Consider the following 19,944-nt stretch of genomic DNA (forward strand, 5'->3'; position numbering starts at 1 on the left):
ACAGGAAGACTTTTCTAGCAGACAACATCTCTACTGTTACATTTTATATTTCTGATGTTATTTCAGAAGGAAAAGTGGATACTGTGTCTTTAATGGAAAGCAAAAGGTTATCTTTCTCTGGCCTTTGTGTGTATGTGCTGATGTGGATGGAGGCAGCCAGACAGGCAATGTGTGCGGAGAGACTCGGGAACAGGCTGTGGATCGATAGGAGTGGTGTGAAGTGAATTAATGTGAGGCAGGCAGTCTGTCTGTCATAAGGATCGTGGGGAATGTGGGCAGCATTGGTCAGTCACTGCAGAGATCTGCTTCCAATAAATTCAAGCCTTCTGCCTGAAAAGCAACTATAGCTATCCACATACAGCCTCCTTGTTAAGTTTTACTTGTTCCAAGGTTCATGTGCATATCAAATGGGCTCTTCTTTTGTGTTTTAATTAGACCACTGGAAAACTAGAGTCGGTGAGCAACTGCTGAACTAAAAATGCCTGTTCCTCTTTAGAGTGAGATCCATTTTGGCAATCTCACTGGAAATCTATATTATTATGAGCCTGAGAAATAGGCTTTTTGTTTATATTTATAAATATGTTGGGATATATATTTTTTTCTTTCTGATCCATAGCACTAGTGTTTACTACATCCATCTAGTCATCAATAAAATAATAAAATTATAATGAGCTAGAAGGGTTTTACATTCCAGTTCTGGTTAAAGTTGCTGTATTTTAACTGTTACTATTTTAAATGGTAGTATTTAATCTTTGATTATTAAGTTAATCACCTGATAACAGAAGCCTGCTGGGTTTATATTATTTATTATTTCTCAGACGTTATTAGCCAGTAGGAATAAAATGGTTATAAAGACAATTTAGAAGCCTTTGAAGATAAACTTCAGTGTAATATATATTAATTTACTGGTGGAGAGAGGCAAGTACTATTTTATTTCATTGAATTTGAAAACTGCAGTTCCTTATATCATTTCAGATATTTTCTAGAGTGATTTAAAATGTTGCATACAAGTAGGAAAGTATCTAGATCTCTCACAATGATGAGTGCTCTAAGTCTTTAGAAATCTGAAGTATATGCTACCTCATTGGCTGTTTTAAAGGAGTTGTTTTGTTTGTTTGTTTCCACTTCTGCTACTTGATCATAAACTCCTTTTACTCTTTTGCTGTCCTGTCAAACTTACTCAGGACCATTCTCTGCTCAATTCTCGCACTTCCTGTGTTTCTTCCTTTCTGCCAAGTGTAGACTGGCAGTTGCCATACTATCAGCTCCAATTGATTGGAGACCTTATGGACAACAATAAAACACTGCCTAATCCTGCGTTATCCTCATGGTCACTGACATAGTCCAGTTCACCAGTGCAGAGATTTTGTCCATCTATCTCTCCAGGAGTCTGCTTTGTCTACCCTGGCTTCCCCAAACATGGTACCTCCTCTAGCAATTGATCCTTCCTGTGAAAAGTCCAAAGCAAGTGAGTCACACAGTGTGTTGTTGTGACCCCTAGAGTTTCCATTGACTAATTTCTGGAAGTAGATCTCTCTGCCTTCTTCCTAGACTGTCTCAGTTTGTAACCTTTCCATCATGGGTGACTGTTCATGTTTGAAATATCAGTGTTGTACCAAATGGCTTCAGAAAGTTCTTGGAAAAATGGAAGTGAAAGATAATGGAATTTTTCCATGAACTTTTTGAAGTCCCTCGTACCTGCCAGCATCATATCAACACTCAAGCTCCCACGGTGTGACAGATGGACAGACAGGATGTGGATTCACAGCACAGAAGTCCGCTTATGGAGCTGCTGGCTTGCATGTTGAGATGATGCTGAACCAGTTGTAACAGAGCTTCCAGACTAAGACAGACAAGGAACAAAGGCCTAGTTGTCTATGTCTGAAAACCAACCATTGAAAACTGTGGATCACAACAGCCCAGTTTACAGCAGACTGTGAGGATGACACAGGACCCAGCAGTGTGGGTCCATGATGCAGTGGTCACCGTGAGTCAGGGGCCAATTGGATGGCAGCTGAGAGCAAAAAGAGCATTGTCTGACATACTGACCATTCATCAATATACACGAAACTCAAGTTTCCATCTAGTTGTTTTCTGAGTAGACTCTTCCTTAGGTTTCCCAGGAGTAGTTTTTCTTCTTTGATAGTGAGGAAGTAAATTTTATACTTTTGAAAGTTTAGGTTTTTTTTGTACTAAGAAGAAATTAAAAGTTTTTTCCCCTGTACTTTCTGTGTTTTGTTAAACTAGTATTGTGTTCACAATTCTTATTAATGACCATGATGTTATTGTATCTTTTTTTAAAAAAAGTAAAAAGATTAGGTTTATTGAAGTGTAATGCATGTAAGAACTCCTCATGGTGCTATACAATAAGCACTGAACTGGTAATCTCAAAGTCAGCAGTTCAAACCCACCAACCACTCCATGGGAGAAAGATAAGGCTCTCCACTCCTGTAAAGACTTCCAGCCTCAGAAACTCTATATAGGATCTCTATGAGTCAGAACTGACTCAATGGCATCTTAACAACAACCGTAATTTTGTTACATACTACGATGACTGTTCTTGTTACTGTTGTATGTCACTGTTGTTGTTGTGTGCCCTCAAGTCATTTGCGACTCACAGCTACCCCATGTGTAACAGAAGAGAGCTGCCACATCAGGTTTCCTTGGTTGGAGTTTTCACAGCAGCAGATCACCAGGGCTTTCTCCCACAGAGCTAATGCATGGGTGCAAACCCCTGGCTTCCTGTTTGTTTCAGCTACCTCTTCTTTAACTTTTAACAATGAAACTTGTGCTTCCTGTTTGTGTGAGGAGCTGAGTGCTAAGAGTTGATACAACTTAAACTTGTGTTTAATTGTATTTTCCCTGTTTCTCTGATTATTGTCCGTGTTATCCAGTGTCAAGGAAAAAACAATATTGGGAGAGTTCAAGAATTTATATTTCAATTCAGTAGTATGAAATATTTACTTTTGAGCGTATATTTAAGCAGTGGCTCTCTATTTAAGAATGGTATGCTTGCCTTCTGTTTTGTGATTATTTTACTCCGTTAACTGAGTAATTAACTGATTGCTACTTTTGTAGTAAGTGCTCTCCTTTAAAGTTGTATTTGGAAGGCCCTATAAGTCCTGGTGTGGCGCTGTGGGTGAATGCGCCAGACTGCAAAACCGTTTGAACTGCAAGGTCGGCAGTTCTAGCTCACTCAGGAACCCTGAGTGAGGGTCGCTGTGGGTCGGAACCGACTCGACGGCACTTCACAACAACAACAACATAAATAAATAAAAACAGTTCTGTAGAGGGATGACTTTGTTATTTTACCTCCGTTCTGGTGTGGCACTGTGGGTTAATGTGCTGGACTGCAAGGTAGGGAGTTCAGTCTCGCCTGCTGCTCCTTGGAAACCATCTACAGGGTCGCTGTGGATCACAACTGACTCACTGCCACAGAATAAGAATACCATGGATCATAGAGCAACTGCAAACAGGTGCTGTGGTAATAAGTTGGTTCATTTCCTCTCCAAATTTAAAGCATCGGCACCAGGAACTGCCTATTCATCCATCTAATTCTCGTGGTTAATTCATTTTTGGTGGTTAATTCTTCTTGTTGTGTTGGTAAACCTGAGGCAGCAAGGTTGAATTTGACAAAGATAATCCATCTTGGAAGAAAATAAGTCCTTGAATATTTGTAATTTTGGGTTTTACAAAAATTCTAATGGACCCTTTGCATGAAGTTTTTGAAGGTCCATATAAGAAGATTTGATGGGAAGGTTTGGCTCCTGCAGTAACTTCTAGTAGTGAGGTTTATATACAGCTGACTTAACAATACCTGTTGGTAAGTCACGTGAAAAATACTGAGATAGCCTACTTATCCATTGCCAAATTGGAAATAATGTGGTAAATACAAATAATTATTGTTAGTTGCTGAGCCAGTTTTGACTTCTGGATTTGCAAGGCTATGACCTTTCAGAAACGGACAGCTAGGCTTCTCTTCCGGGCCACCTCGTGGCCAGCTTGCGTCACCAATCTTTGCTAGTAGTGAGCACACACACACCCTTTGCACCACCCTGGGACAGCAAAAGTCAGTTTTTCCTTGTAGTCATGGGAGATTGGCTCCAGGAGCCCCATGGGCCACAAAATTTGGGGAGGCCAAAGTCTCTTGTATAAAATGGGGACGTATCTGCCTAGAACCTGTGTGCGCCCTCCTTTGTACTTGAATTCATCTCTAGAGTGCTCATCGTGCCTAATACAGTGCAAATGCTATGTCAGTAGCACTTGATGCTCCAGCTTACCCTTTGATGGATTGCTTTAACCACTTAATTGCTTCCTCCCCTCCCCCTGAATATTTTTGATCTGTCGTTGACTCCTCCGGTGTATACAGTTAGACAGGTATGTTAGGAAAGGTATTCTATCAGCAAATTCTCAGGTGACTTACAGAGTGAAGCCACCTCACCCCGGATCTAGTCCACTTACTTGTTTTCAGGGAGGTTCTTTCATTGTGATAATCATCTGACTCCATATCTAATTCTCTCTGAGAGGGACTTGTTATAATCTTTTGGGGCAATGCATTTCAGATCTCTTTCTTAGACTGAGGGTGTAAATCCCTCTTTTGTTCTTATCCCTTCCTCCCAATTTCCAAATTATAAACAAACGGACAATAAACGAAAGTGAAAATTTAAAGCAGTGATTCACTTACTGCCTCCCCTGCTCCCTAGCCAAGGCATGCTGTTGTTGTTGTTGTTAAGTGTGTGTAGTCGATTCCAACTCACGCTGACCCTGTTGTATAGGGTTTCCAAGGAACGACTGGTGAATTTGAACTGCCAATCTTGTGGTTCAAACTCGTCTTGCAATCGAGTGCGATTCCTCCATCGCTATACCAGGACTGCAGCCGTGGCATGATTCTATCTAAATCAGCCAAAGTAACTGTAGCAAAAACATGGACAGCAATCAAGTCACAATGCAGCTTATTTCTGCATCCTCCATTTGTTTTTTCCAGACTGTGTTTGAAAGCCAATAGAGTCTGTAGCCATGTAAATATATAACTATAAAAAAGCACATGTGAATACTTTGCTCATTTGTTTGGGAATTTTCATTATACAGATTGTTGTTAAGGGCGGTTGCGTCAGTTCCAGCTCAGTTACCCCGTGTAGTGTTCCCGAGGCTTTAAATCTTCACAGGAGCAGAAAGCCTCATCTTTCTCCCTTGAAGCAGCTGGCAGGCTCTAACTATGGACCTTGTAATTCGTAATCCAGTGCTTATCACATGGAGCCACATTGCTCTAATGTATATATGTGTGTTTGTGTGTATGTGTATGTGCGTGTGTATAAGAAGCTCTCTTGGTGCTGTAGGATAAAGCCCTGGACTGGCAACCGCAGGTCAGCAGTTCAAACCCAGCAACTATTCCTGGGAGAAAGTAAATCTAAAGATTTCCAGCCTCAGAAACCCTACACAGGGTCTCTATGAATTGGAACCGACTCAATGGCGTTGTATACATGTTGTTGTTGTAAACAGCCGTCGAGTTGGCTCTGACTTACAGACATCCTATGTAGGGTTTGTGAGGAGCGGCTGGTGAGTTTGAACCACTGACCTTGTGGTTCAAATCGACTTTGAGGTCCAGTGTCACTATTTGTTGTAACGATTTGCATGCAGTAAGAACATTCTAACTGTAAAGATCAAAGGTTTGGGGCTCCCTCTCCTTTAACTCTGGACAATAAAACCTGTGCTTCCTGTTTGTTTTAGCTGGAGTCACAGCAGAAGCCGTTCCGAATGTCACTCCTGCTCCCGACGTGTCAGGGACAGAAACCAAAGTCCAGGAGGAAGAGCATGACCTTGTTGATGATGATATCACGACTGGTAAGCATGAGCATCTTTACCAGACTTTTGATGGCACTCTGCTCAATACTGTAGAGAGTGTTGTAAGTCAGCTATACTGGGGGTGCATATGTTGATGGGAAGGATCGAAACTTGTATTGACGGTATGTGGAGTTGCACGAGAGTTTTCCGTGTCCTTTTTGATCTTCATGTGGAACAAAGTGGAAATGTCTGTTTGGTCCGGGCGTGCTCAGTGTCACTGTAGTAATCAAGCTGCTGTTACGTTTGATTTTTGGCAGACCTTCTAATTCAGAAGCTAGTCATGACTAAAACCCTGGAACGTGTAAGGAAATAGACGCGTTATATTAGGAAAGATTTTCTGATTATAGAACAAATTGAAGAATACTGAAGTTGCAATAGCAGTATATGTAATAGAGACTGTCTGAAGGACACGGTGCCCTTTATGCTCTTATTGTAGAAATGAATACTACCTTTCAAAATTATTTCAGTTGTTGGTATATTGAATATTTTAATCTGTATTATCAAGCATGTAAACAAGCGTAAAGTCAACTGTACAAATACAAAGTATACATATGTATATATGTAGTAGAAGGAGCTCTGGTAGTGTAGTGATTATAAATCGGGATGCTAACCTCTGGGTCAGCAGTTCAAAACTACCAGCTGTTCCACGGGAGAACGATGAGACTTTCTGCTCCCGTAAAGATTTACAGCCTCGGAAACCCTGTCTGTACAGGGTCGCTATGAGTCGGAACCGACTCCACGGCATAATAACAACAACAGCAACAATAACATATGTATTAGAGTGAAAGTACATTATATGCATATATGTATATATATATATGCACATATATTAATTTGAGCAAGAGAGTGTGTGTTCTACAGCATGTAGTGGGTATGTATTGAGCTGTGATCTTCAAGGTTCACAGTTGGAATACACCAGCTGCTCCAAGGGAGAACTAATGAGATTTTCTGCTCCCTTAAAGACTTACAGCCGCGAGTCTGTTCTGACTCACAATGACCCTCTAGAGGGTTTCCAAGAGCTGCTGGTGGCTTTGAACTGCCCACCTTACAGTTTGTAGTCCAATGTTTACCCTATAGCATATAGGATATATATAAGCACCATACCTAGGGCTCATATATATTTTAGCCCATCTTTTTACAGATTTAAAAACTTTGCAGGGCAATTCATTTTTAAATTTGTCTAATAAAGTTAAAATTTATTTTAAATACTAGCTATTCAAATGTATTCAGCTGTAAATTTTTTGAATGCATAAAGGATAAAAGTTGCCTAATATAATTGTTTTTCTTGCTATGAGTCAGAACCGACTTGACAAAAATAACAACAAAGATTGATAAATTTGTTTTTGGTATAGATGGTTAAAATGTAAAAACTGACCATGTATATTATCATGAAGTAACAAATATTAGCATTCGTTGTTATTGTTGTTGTTAAGCACTATCGAGTTGGTTTTGACTCATAGCAACCCTAAATAGGGTTTCCCAGGAGCAGCTGGTGAGTTTGAACCACCAACCTTGTGAGTCAGACCAACCTTGAGGATAAGTGCTTATCCTAGGATGCCACACCAGGACTCCAAGTATTATCATAAAGGTGATATTTTCAGAAGAAGCTTGCTAATTAAGAAAGTGATAAAAATTCCAAGGATGAAAAAGACAAAAGAGAAATCCAAGGGCGGGTTTCCTTTTCTTTCATAGGTCTGCATGGTGGATTTTAAAAGGTCTACATAAGTGTTTTATATCCTCTGCATCTAGGTGTAATCATTTAAAACTTAAAGAAAGCCCAACTTTACATAGGTTCTTGTTAGATGACCTTTACCTATGGTGACCCCCATCCCATCCACAATTCATAAGACTGGATTTCAGAACTAAAAGAATGGAAACGGCATTTGCCTATAAATGTAAAGAGAGGGCAGTCTCTGAATTCAATATGGAGCAGTTGAGCATCACCTGCTATTGGCAAATTATAATCTGAGATTATTAGCACCATTCAGCTAAGCATTACCTGACAGCTTTTGTCACCTAAATGCCTGTAACTTTTTCAAACACTGGGAAAAAGCTGTTGGAGCCAACTCTCTCTCTTGAACTTTTGCAAAGCTTATATTAAAAACCTAGTTCAAACTCTTTGCAAAAGGGAAAAGTATGGAGACAGTAAAAATAATCAGTTACCCCTGATTATTCAAGGGGGCGGGGAAGAAGAAGGATAAACAAAAATGGAGCATGGGACTTTTAGGGCAGTGACACAAGTCTGTATAAATTTATAATGATGAACACATGACATTACGCTTTTATCCAAATTGATAGAACACTTACAAGACAAAGAGTGAACTGTAGTTGGTAATAATGTGCCAATACTGCTTTATCATGGAGTCTTGGTGTGGCACTGGACGTGGTGTGGCTCTGGACCACAAGGTAGGTTTGAACGGAAAGGTCAGTCATTACCAGACGCTCCTGGAAAACCTTATACAGGGTCATTATGAGTCAGAACCAACTCAGTGACATTTAACAATAATAACTGGTCCATCACTTGTAACAAGGGTACCTTATTAATGCAAGAGTTGATAATATGGGAAAGTTATATGTATGTAGGGAACAAAAGGGGACTAGAGAATTCTCAGCACTTTGTGCTCAAATTTTCTGTAATCTTCATAAGTGCTCCCCAAATTGGAATCTGTTAAATAAGACCTCATCATCACCACCAACAAAATTGTAGTTTTGTGTTACTGCAGAAAATCAGTAGTTATCTAACTCTGGGAGCATTTGGTTTTCAGGAAAATTTAGGTAATGCTACTAATTGTTACTTTGTAATTAAAAATATATATATATTTCAGTTCATAAATGAGAAAGCAGTCATCCAATTGAAATATAAATATAATTGATTCCAGAAACTCCCAGCCCTTCAGAAAGTCATTTATTGTTGTGAGGTGCCATCAGGTCAGTTTGGACTCGCAGTGACCCTGTGTCCAGCACAATGGAACCCTGTCTGGTCCTGCGCCATCCTCACAATTGTTATGTTTAGCCCATTGTTGTTGCCATCTCATTGAGGGTCTTCCTCTTTTTTGCTGACCCTCCACTTTGCCAAGCATGATGTCCTTCTCCAGGGACTGACCCTTTCTAACAGCATAGCCAAATAATGTGAGATGATGTCTTGTCATTGTTGCTTTCAAGGAACAATCCAGCCAGACTTTCCAAAACAGGTTTGTTTGTTTTTCTTAAATCTCATGGTATACTCAATACTCTTCACTAACATCATAATTCAGATTAATTGATCCTTCTGTGGTCTTCTTTATTCATAGTCCAGCATTTGCATACATATGGGATAATTGAGATAACATGGTTTTTTTCAGGTGCAACTTAGTTCTCAAAGTGACACCTTTGCCCAACACTTTTAAGAAGTCTTTTGCAGCATATTTGCATAATGTCATTTGATTTCTTATCTTGACTGCTGCTTACTAGAGTGTTGATTATGGATCCAAGTAAAATGAAATATTTGACAATTTTAATCTTTTCTCTAAGGAGCTCTGGTAGCGTAGTGGTTACAAATTGAGCTGTGAACCTCATGGTCAGCAGTTCGAAACTACCAGCTGTTTCGCGGGAGAAAGATGAAGCTTTCTGCTCCCATAAAGACTTACAGCCTCGGAAACCCTGTACAGGGTCACTATGAGTTGGAACCTACTCCATAGCACATAACAACAACAACAACAATCTTTTCTCTATCATGAACTTATCTACTGGTCTAGCTAAGAGGAATTTTGTCTTCTTTACATTGAGGTACAACCCATACTGAAGGCTGTGGTGTTTCATCTTCATCAGTAAATTCCAGTGCTTTTTTTCCCCACCTTGTGATATGCAAGGTTGTATCATCTACATATCACAGGTTATGATGAGCCTTCCTCCAATCCTGATGCCAGGTTCTTCTTCGTATAGTCTAGCTTCTCGGCTTATTTGCTCAATGTACAGATTGAATGGGTATGGAGAAAGACTACTTCGCTGATGCACACCTTTCCTGACTGTCCTCTTTTTCTGTATGTGGACTTCCTCTTGTCTGTATATTAGTTCCTCATGAGCACATTTAAGTGTTCTGGAATACCCATTCTTCACAATGTTATCTGTATTTGTTATACTTCACACAGTTGAGTGTCTTTGCATAGTCAGTAAACCTAAGTAAACATCTTTCTTGTATTCTCTGCTTTTAGCCAAGATCCATCTGACATCAGCAATGGTATCCCTCATTCCATGTCCTCTTATGAATCCAGCTTGAATTTCTGTCAGTTACCTGTCAATTTACTGCTACAACTGTGTTTGCAGTCTCTTCAGCACAATTGTACTTGCATATGTGGAACGAGCGATATCATTGCTTATGTCCGATGGATCTTGGCTGAAAGCAGAGAATATCAGAAAGATGTTTACCTGTGCTTTATTGACTACGCAAAGGCTTTTGATTGTGTGGATCATGACAAGCTATGGACAACATTGTGAAGTATGAGTATTCCGGAACACTTAATTGTGCTCATGAGGAATCTGTACATGGACCAAGAGACAGTTGTTTGAACAGAACATGGGAACACTGAACATTTTAAAATTAAGAAAGGTGAACAACAGCGTTGTATTCTTTCACCATACTTATTCAATCTGTATGCTGAGCAAATAATCCAAGAGGCTGGGTTCTATGGGGAAAAACGTGGCATCAACAACCTGTGATATGCAGATGATACAACCTTGCTTGCTGAAAGCAAAGAGGACTTAAAACACCAATGAAGATCAAAGAGCACAGCCTTTGGTATGGATTACATCTCAATGTCAAGAAAACAAAAATCCTCACCACTGGACCAATAAACAACATTCTTATCAATGGAGAAAAGATTGAAGTTGGCAAGGACTTCATTCTTCTTGAATCAACTATCAACACTCGTAAAAGCAGCAGTCAAGAAAGCAAGCGACGTATTGCATTAGGCAAATCTGCTGCACAAGACCTTTTTATTAAAGTGTTGAAGAGTAAAGATGTCAGCTTGAGGACTAAGGTGCGCCTGACCCAAGCCATGGTATTTTCAATAACCTTATATGCATGCAAAAGCTGGACGGTGAATAAGGAAGACCGTAGAAGAATTGATGCTTTTGAGTTATGGTGTTGGAGGAGAATATTGAAAGTGCCATGGACTGCTAAAAGAACCAATAGATCTGTTTTGGAAGAAGTGCAGCCAGAGTGCTCCTTAGAAGCGAAGATGGCCAAACTTCATATCTCATACTTTGGACATATTGTCAGGAGGGACAAGTCACTGGAGAAGGATATCATGTTTGGTAAGGTGGAGGATCAGAGAAAAAGAGGAAGACCTCCCAATGAGATGGATTGGCCAAGTGGCAACATTGATGGTCTCAAACGTGGCATCAGTAGTGGGGTTGGCCCAGGATCGGGCAGTGTTTCATTCTGCTGTGTATAAGGTTGCTATGAGCCAGTACTGACTTGATGGCACCTAACAACACCAGATGATATTAGTGGTTTGATGATTATCACATTCTGTTGGATCATTCTGTTGGTACAGTGACTGTGTGTTCCTCCCATCTTCTTGTGATGTTTCCAGAGTCATAAGTATATCTTCCAGTCAGTTGGCCAGCTAGCTGTCTTCCAAATTTCTTGGCATAGACAAGTGAGTACCTCGAGTGCTGTATCAGTTTGCTGAATGAAATATTTTAATTTGTAGTCCATCAGTCAGTCCCCGGATGGAATTTTTTTTGCCCGGGCTTTCAGTGCAGCTTAGATTTCTGCCTTCAATACCAGTGGTTTTAGTTCAAATGCTGCTCCATGAAATGGTTGAACATCAACCAGTTCTTTTTGGTAAAGGGAGTCTGTGTATTCTTTTTGATGCTTCTACTGTTATTCAGTATTATGCTCATAGAATCCATCAATGTGCCAGTTGAGGCGTCCTCAAAGGCATATGGATATTATTCTCGTATAGACAGCATTGTACTTCAAGACAGATCTTGAAATGCTTTTGTTGATGATGAATTTGAGACTATTCCTCTTCAATTTGTCATTCTCAGAGTTGTAAACCATATAATTGGATGCTTGCAACTGCTTCTTCTCATTTTGAATTGCACCGCATCAGCAAATGAAGGTCCTGAAAGCTTTGCTCCATTCAAGTCATTACAGTCAGCTCTATTTTGAGTAGGTAGCTCTTCCCCAGTCACCTTTTAAGTGCCTTCCAACCGGAGGAACTCATCTTCCAGAAAGATACCAGATAATGTTCTGCTGCTTTGCATGAAGTTTTCAGTGCCTAACCTGTTTGCCTCTTCTTAGTCTGGAAGCTCTGCTGAAATCTGCCCACCACGGGTAATTTGCTGGTATTTAAAATCCATGTCGGCATACATTCCACCATCGCAGCAACACACAGGCCACCAAAGCATGACAGACTGACAGAGAAGTGGTGGGGAAGTCACTGAACGTCACAATTATAGGATTTGTTTCAGTAGCTATTAAAGAAAATAGATTTCACTTGGAGGTTTTTTACAACTACTTCATCTTTTATTCCATTTTCATTGCTTTTCTTATGCTGTTATAAATTTGTTTGTTGTTTTGTTTTAATTCCCTGTCAAGTTTAAAGACCTTCAAGCCTATAAAAAGTAATGGCTTAATTCATGGAAAAGAAAGAAGTTGCTTTTTGAGTTTACGATTGAGTTAAACTAACCAATTGACCTTCTGGGATAAATGCTGGATTTTTGAACACTCAAGTGGTGGTGGTGGTGGTTGTGTGCTGTGGAGTCGGTTCCAACTCATTGTTGTTGTTGTTAAGTGCCGTCGAGTCGGTTCCAACCCATAGCGACCCTGTACAGGGTTTCCGAGGGTGTATATGGTTTACAGGGCTATAAATCTGTAAGGGAGCAGAAAGCCTCTATTTCTCACAGAACCACTGGTAGCACTCAAGTCAGCATTATTAAATTTAGCACAGCAACATTTAAAAATTATATACTACCAAAGCTCTGATTGTGGGGCTGTATGTGTAATGCTTATGTGTCAGCATTAGATTGCTAACTACAGGTTAGCAGTTCAAACCCACTAGCTGCTCCTTGGAAACCCCATACAGGGTCATTATGAGTAGGAACTGACTTGAAGGCACTTCACAACAACAAAACCTTGAGATAGCCCACCATTTTGTTTTCTTCTGCTTGTTAACTAAGTCAAGAGGCTTAAAAATGAAAACCTAGTTTGGAGAATCAGTTAATGCTACATTAAATATATTTTCATCTGCAAGAAGTTAGGTTAAAATATGGGATGATTGGCTTTTATCAGTTGATGTATTCATTTCATGCATTGGGTACCAGAGACAGGAAGGTTCAATAACCCACCAATTTAAGTAATAAGAAAGGCTTCCTTAGCATGTAGTCCAAGCAACTCGCATGCTGCAGTCGGTAGATCATCCGGACTGCCTTTTCAGTGTGTGACTTGACTCAGCTGTGCTATAGATTTTTGTGAGTGTTTAGAAGAAAACCATATTTCGTTTCATTGACTAGAGTCCTGTATCAATTGCATTATGAAAAATATTGTGGCTGTATTGAGAGAAACCTGTTTCAAGCACAGTAATCTCATTCTGGGGTGACCAGCATTATTGAGCACGACTTCTATGAAAGGGAAAATTGGCCAGTTGGATCATTTGCTCTAGAAAATCGGATTGAATTTTTTTCCCCACATACTTAAGAGGAATTGCCCTTTTTAATAATTCTTTATCAAGTACATAGGATTCTGTCATGAAAGGAACACATGCCTGTATTTTGACTGAGTTCTTCCTTGGAAACGATAGTTAGGTTGATGTGCTTAATTATACTAATTCTATTTTTGTCATAATTTAGGACTCAATTCTTCAAAACAATCTGCTTAAGATAACAATTAGAAAGTGAAATGCAATGGTTATTTGAGTGCTTTCACTAAAGGCAGAACAGTCCTTACTAAAAATTTTCTCTGGTTGAGAATGAGTAAGGACTGAATGCTGTGTTACATCACTCGAATCGGAGCCTCACAGACTCAGTGTTTGTCTTTGAAAGGTAAAGAAGTATGGATAAATCTGTATAAACGTTGCTTATGATCAATTGGAACTAATTAAATTTATTTGCGTTGAATAGTCTTAACTGGAAGAGAACAGCTGGAAAAGTCCCGGGAAGAAAGAATTGCATCTTGATGGAGACAATTTAAACCTTTACCTTGTCGTTTAGGAAATCTGCTGCAGCTGCTTTCTGTATCTCTCTTTTCAAAGCAAATATGTATTGATTGCTTCTGCAGAGCAAAGCCAGTGTGCCTTGGTCAACACACACCCTCCCTTTCAGTTAGCATTCTATCTAAAGGTCCACATTCTTTCCGTGAACCCCATGTTTTCAGTGACACATCTCACTCATAGTTGCCATTTGGGGGAATTAATCTTGTTATCTTATGTACAAAGATATTAAAACCTATTACACATTAAAAAAAAATACACTGTATAAATGAGAAATGCCCCTTCCTTTTCAGTCGATTGGCTTCAGATTGTACAGTACTCTCTACATTTAAAATCTGTTCTTACGACAATAGTGCTTTCTTTCAAGTAGAAAAAAATAGCATTAAGAGTGTTTCTAGATTGTTTATAATTTCAGAATCACAAGATCATTCCTTTATCCCTGTGTGTTTGTTTTTGTATGTATGCTTTTATTTTTATTGCTATAACTTAGTCACTTATGTAGATGTGTATTATCAGTATTTTCAGACAATATGTTGTTATTTTCATTGTGATTGTGGTAGTGCCATTAATATAATTACAGTTATAATAGTATATAGCTTGCTAATAACTGATATAAATAGCAACAATTTTTAGATAACAAATTAGAATCTAATATGTATTTTTTAAAAGGAGACCTTTTGGGTGACTTGATTACCATGTATGGAGTTTTAATTTACATTGTGGGTGAAGATGAAGACATCTGTCTCCCTGGTATTACATTTTGAAACAACCTTCCTCTGATTGGAGGTTACAAAGACTTTTGGAAGGGTTTCCTTCACAAACCTTCATGTATCCCTTTAAGAAGATCACTTCTGGGCATCATACGGCGGTGTCCTGCCGCTGGTTCAATATAGCAAGGACACAAACTGACCATGTAACGTGATAAAGGGTCAGGAGTCACTGGCATTGTCAAAAAGAGAGAGCTTGGTAGTGGATCAGCAACACAGTTGACAGACTCAACTACTGCCAACAAAAGCAGCAATGATAATGGAGCCGAATGGCTGCATTGAGTGTATTTGCTTTACTTTTTGAGGTACGTTTCTGTAAAATCGTGGCTAACTGCATTTTAATTAGCAATTGAGAGGCAAACGTATCTCTGTTAATGACTGAGTACTAGCTGCTCAAAGGACATGTAATGTGACGGTGGCCCATATTCGGCCCTGATAACCCTTTGTGTGAGCTTGCTCTCTCTCCCAGCTTCACTCTAGTGACCTGCATTGTGAATCTCCTTTGCAGTTGTGTGCTTTCTTGATTTGAAGTTTTCAATTTCTGGGAAGGCATCCTATTTTATAGTAAAGTGATGTGTGGTTTTCTACAAATGCACTTTTGCATTTTCTTGAATTGTGGAATAAAGTTTGTTGGAGGAGGGGCCACTTAATTTTACAATTGAATGACTTACTGTTTTTTCATTCTTAAAGGATTTCATGACTGATACCAGGGTCACAGACGTGTTATTTGACCGTTCAACTGAAAAAATCTGGAAAGCATGAGTTAACTAACACAGGGATGGGGAACGTTTTTGTTGGGTTTTTTGTTTTTTTTTGCCAAAATTTAAAACATCATTCACGGGCCATACACAATTATCAAATTAAAAATTAGCCTGCTATATTTGGTCAAGCAGTTAATTAACTCTGGTAGCTTAGTGGATTATGAGCTAAACTGTTAGCCTCAAGGTCAGCAGTTTGAATCTACCAGCCACTCCATGGGGGAAAATGAAGCCTTCTGCTCCAGTGAAAATGTACAGCCTTGGAAGCCTTATACGGGTCACCATGAGTCAGAACCGACATATAACCACCAGCAATGTGATGGCAACTGGATTGCAGTTGCCTTGACAGGGCCAGACCACATTATTTCTCAGGCCTTCTGTGCCTGTGAGCCAGACATGCCTTGCCCGATTTAACATGAAAAGCCATAATAATGATTAAAAGTAATACTCTGTGTTATTAATGTTACGTAATAATCTTTTTAGTATCCATTCAGTTTCAGTCAGTAAATATTTATCAAGGACTTACAGGCCCAGTTGTTGTTACGTACTGTTGAGCGACATAACGACCCTGTATAGGGTTTCCGAGGAGCAGCTGGTGAGCTTGAACCACTGATTATGCAGTTCAAACGGCTTTGCTATCTGGTGCACTAACCCACAGCGCCACACCAGGACTCCTTCATGCCCAGTACTGTTTTAAAAATGTTTAGGAAATATAAGTGAACAGAATGTTGTTAAGTCCATCAAGTCGGTTCCTACTCATAGTGACCCTGTATGGGGTTTTCAAGGAGCGGCTTGTAAGTTTCAACCACCGACCTTGTGGTCCAGTGCTTACCCTACAGCAATAGGCAAAGACTTATTTGTCCTCATGAACTTACATTCCAGTGGAAGGAGAGAGACAACAATGCTAGTGACATTAAATATACAATATGTTAGAATATGAGAAGTCTAATTGGAAAAAAGAAAAAAAAAATAGACAAGGATAATGGAAATTGAGGTAATTTAACAATTGGGAACTTACTGTGCACCAAGCACTTTGCATTTGATTCATACAGACTTTCTTTCAAGTGGATACTAATATTTTTCCAGACGTAAATTAAGGAAACAGCTTTGAGAGGAAACTGAGGTAAGGCCACATACTAAACAAGTCATGGTCTGGGGCTGAGAACATGCTTCCCAAGCCTGCATTTTAAGCAATATTCATCACCATCCCACATTCTCAACCAAACCCAGTGAGCTTCTGAAGACTTTAATTTTATTCTGAAATATGAGATGATGTCACAGTTCACCGTACTCTTTAGAATAGCAGGTAATTACTGCGCTGGTTATGCCATTATTTAAAATGCAAACTTTTTATGTTTGTTTCCTTTTAAAGAGTCATCCCATATTTGTTCTTTCCACTTTCATCCAATACTTAGGACGGCTGTAATCTAAGACTATAAGTATTTTTCATGGCTAAACAGTCCTTTTGTTGTACCTATGTAAAATGTTCACTGTTCTGTCTGCCTTTTTGAAATCATCAATATGAAAGTGACACTTTAGCATGGATTCATACAGTAAGCTATAGTAGGACTTCTAGTCTGAGACTCACTATCGATTTGTGCATTTTACCACTTACCAAAGACCCTATTCATAAAATGTTTATACATTTATTGTGACTGAGAGATAGGCTATTTAATTTGTGAAGATACAGATAAGCTCTAAAGAACAAAGTCTGAGGCATTACATATTCAGAAATCTTTTACCCTGCACCTTCCTCATCCTTTAACTTACAATTAGAGTCTAAAAAGTAGCACTAGATCTTTGTTTATTTTAAATAATTAGCTCTAAATTGTCTATATTATCCTTGCTTTTGACTTCAGAATGTTAACTACTACAAAGTATGAATTTACTATATGGAAGCTCTTGGTTTATTAAGCTTAGAGTTTATTTATAATATAGTTTTCATGAAAACATATATTAAGAAAAAGAAATGTGTTTAATACATTCCTTTCTGGGTAGAGTATTTCATTCTAAATAACTAACTTTCTATATTTTTTACTTGGAATTTTGATGTGGCGCTATAGCATAAGCACTGGACCACAAGGTCAGCTTAAGCTAAAAGATCGGTGGTTCAAACCCACCAGCCACTCTTGGGAAACCCTATACAGGGTCGCTATGAGTTGTAACTGACTCTAGCACTCAACAACGGCGGCAGCATTTGATTTAAGAGAAGAAAACATAAGGAATATTTTTGTCTTCTTTAGTGTTTAATGCTTTGCTTTAGGGTTGTTGGGTTTTTTTGTATTGTTGATAGGATATTAATTAGAAGATTTCTAAATATGGTGTTTGAGAATTTCTGATATAAAATTATTAAAATACAGTAAAGACGATAGCTTTTAGTCATTGATTTTCTTATATTTTCTCTAAGTGATCCGTTTTACTCTTCCTGTGATTTTAACTACTACGTATATGCTCAAGGTGGGTAGTTCAGGCTCACCACCCGCTCCTTGGAAACCTTCTACAGGGTCGCTGTGAGTCAGAACCAACTCAATGACACTAACAACAGTAACAGCATGAGCTAATGATTCTCAACTGTATCTTATATAAGTATCAGATTTGTAGTCTCCTTGCGCATGAATGTCTCATAATTGCCTAAATGCCAGTTTCAGAATGAGCTCCTCTAAATGTCTTCCTGAAACTCTTCTCCTGTTGTATTTACATCTCAGTGAAAGGCTTCACTCAGGGCATTATTAATTCCCCAACATCAGACCAATTAGAAGCCAAGGAGCACTCTTAGCTTTCCCACCTTCTAACTGCCAGCCTTGTTATTAGCAGTCCAGTGCTTATCTTACAGCACCACCAGGGCTCCATATAACTTAACATAATGTGTTGTTGTTAAGGACCATCAAGTCAGTTCTGACTCGGAGCAGCTAGTGGTTTGAAACACCAGTTTTGTAATGAGCAGTCCAGTGCGTATCCTACAGTGCCGCACCAGGACTCACAGCAGACTATACTCTGAACTCTTTTTAATCCTCACAACAGTTTATTGTGATAAGTCTTTGTTATCTCTTCTGTTAGCAAGAGAGGGAAATGAGGCACAGAAATAGGTAGGTTGCCCCATAAAGCCTACAGATTAGAAACAGCAGAGCCAGGACTCAAACCCATGCCAACTGCCTCCCAGGTGTTGTGCTATTAAAGGAAGTTATCTGTTCAAAACCCGGTTATTTAAAAAATCTTAACTCTCAAGTGGAAAAAGAAACAAATATATTCACCATGGTATATCATGTTCTTTTTGTATTCTGTACAAACTTTTTTTAATTTTCAATGGAATTTCTTTTTTTAAACAATACACGGGAATATATAAAAAGTAAAGGAAATACTTTTTTGTTTTCTTAGGAAATAAACGTAGATATTGAATATGTAAAGATAATTTTATATATTTTTCAGTAAAAATACAATTTTTATTTTATCTTCATATAAAACCACATACACAAATGTACCAAAACATATAGGCAGCATTAGATTGAAAAAGTTTAATAATACTTCACAGGTAGCAATGAATTGCATTCAATTGCAGTACACTATCATCTATCTGTATACTACGCAAATTGTCCTTATAACTGGTATCTTACCCATATGACCAAATGTTGTCATTCACAAAAGTCATAACAGCAATTTCTCATAACTCACAGTGTCATAGCTATGAGCGATCAAGTTTATTGTGCAAACGCTGGTAAAGGGGGAAACAGCCTTTCAACTGATGGGGAATTTTGAAGAAGGCTTCCTCCTGATACAAGATTGTTGTTGTTGTTGTTAAGTGCCATCGAGTCGGTTCCGACCCATAGCGACCCTGTACAGGGTTTCCGAGGGTGTAAATCTTTAGTCATCTAAATTTAAAACACAAACTAGATAATTAGATTTGCTAGCATCCTTGAATGTCTGGTGATTTCTTGGATTAAGATTGTCGAACTTAAATGCTTTTACTTTTCATTTGAATTCTTTAATAAGAATGAAGTTAAATTTAATATTTGAGGTTAAGACAATCATGAACCTATTCACTTAGTAAACTAGAAAGAGGAGTTCTCCCTCAGAGGCAGGATGCAGACCAAGCAAGAGTACTTTCTCATACGTTTAAAGAATTCTATAGCCTAAATCAGCAAATGAAAGTAAACATAATTTAAATGTATTCAGGAAACCTGAAGCAGCTACTCTCTTGGTTTCCAGGTTAAAAGTTTTTTTTTTAAGTGTCTGTCTTTTCTAGTGTGGTTAGCACTATTTTAAAGAAGTGTGTGAATATTCAATTTAATTTAACAAAAACATGAATAAGCACCTTGTATTTTTCGATCAGCACATTCTGTGGAGGCTTTAAAAAGGCGAGTCTCTGGCTGAGCAGCTAATTTCAAT

General features: G+C 38.7%; 1 protein-coding gene across 2 annotated transcripts in view; it reads left to right on the forward strand.

Annotated features, from left to right (window-relative positions):
* WDR7 (WD repeat domain 7) overlaps nt 1–19,944 on the forward strand; it is a 425,218-nt gene that overhangs the window by 182,717 nt on the left and 222,557 nt on the right. For both annotated transcript variants that reach the window (XM_006837515.1, XM_006837514.1), the window contains one exon: nt 5,728–5,841. In XM_006837515.1, coding sequence (XP_006837578.1) covers nt 5,728–5,841 — 114 coding nt within the window. The remainder of the gene's footprint in view (nt 1–5,727; nt 5,842–19,944) is intronic.

The sequence above is a fragment of the Chrysochloris asiatica genome, unplaced genomic scaffold (assembly GCF_000296735.1).
Source record: "Chrysochloris asiatica unplaced genomic scaffold, ChrAsi1.0 scaffold00021, whole genome shotgun sequence".
In the NCBI taxonomy this organism is placed as follows: Eukaryota; Metazoa; Chordata; class Mammalia; order Afrosoricida; family Chrysochloridae; genus Chrysochloris; species Chrysochloris asiatica.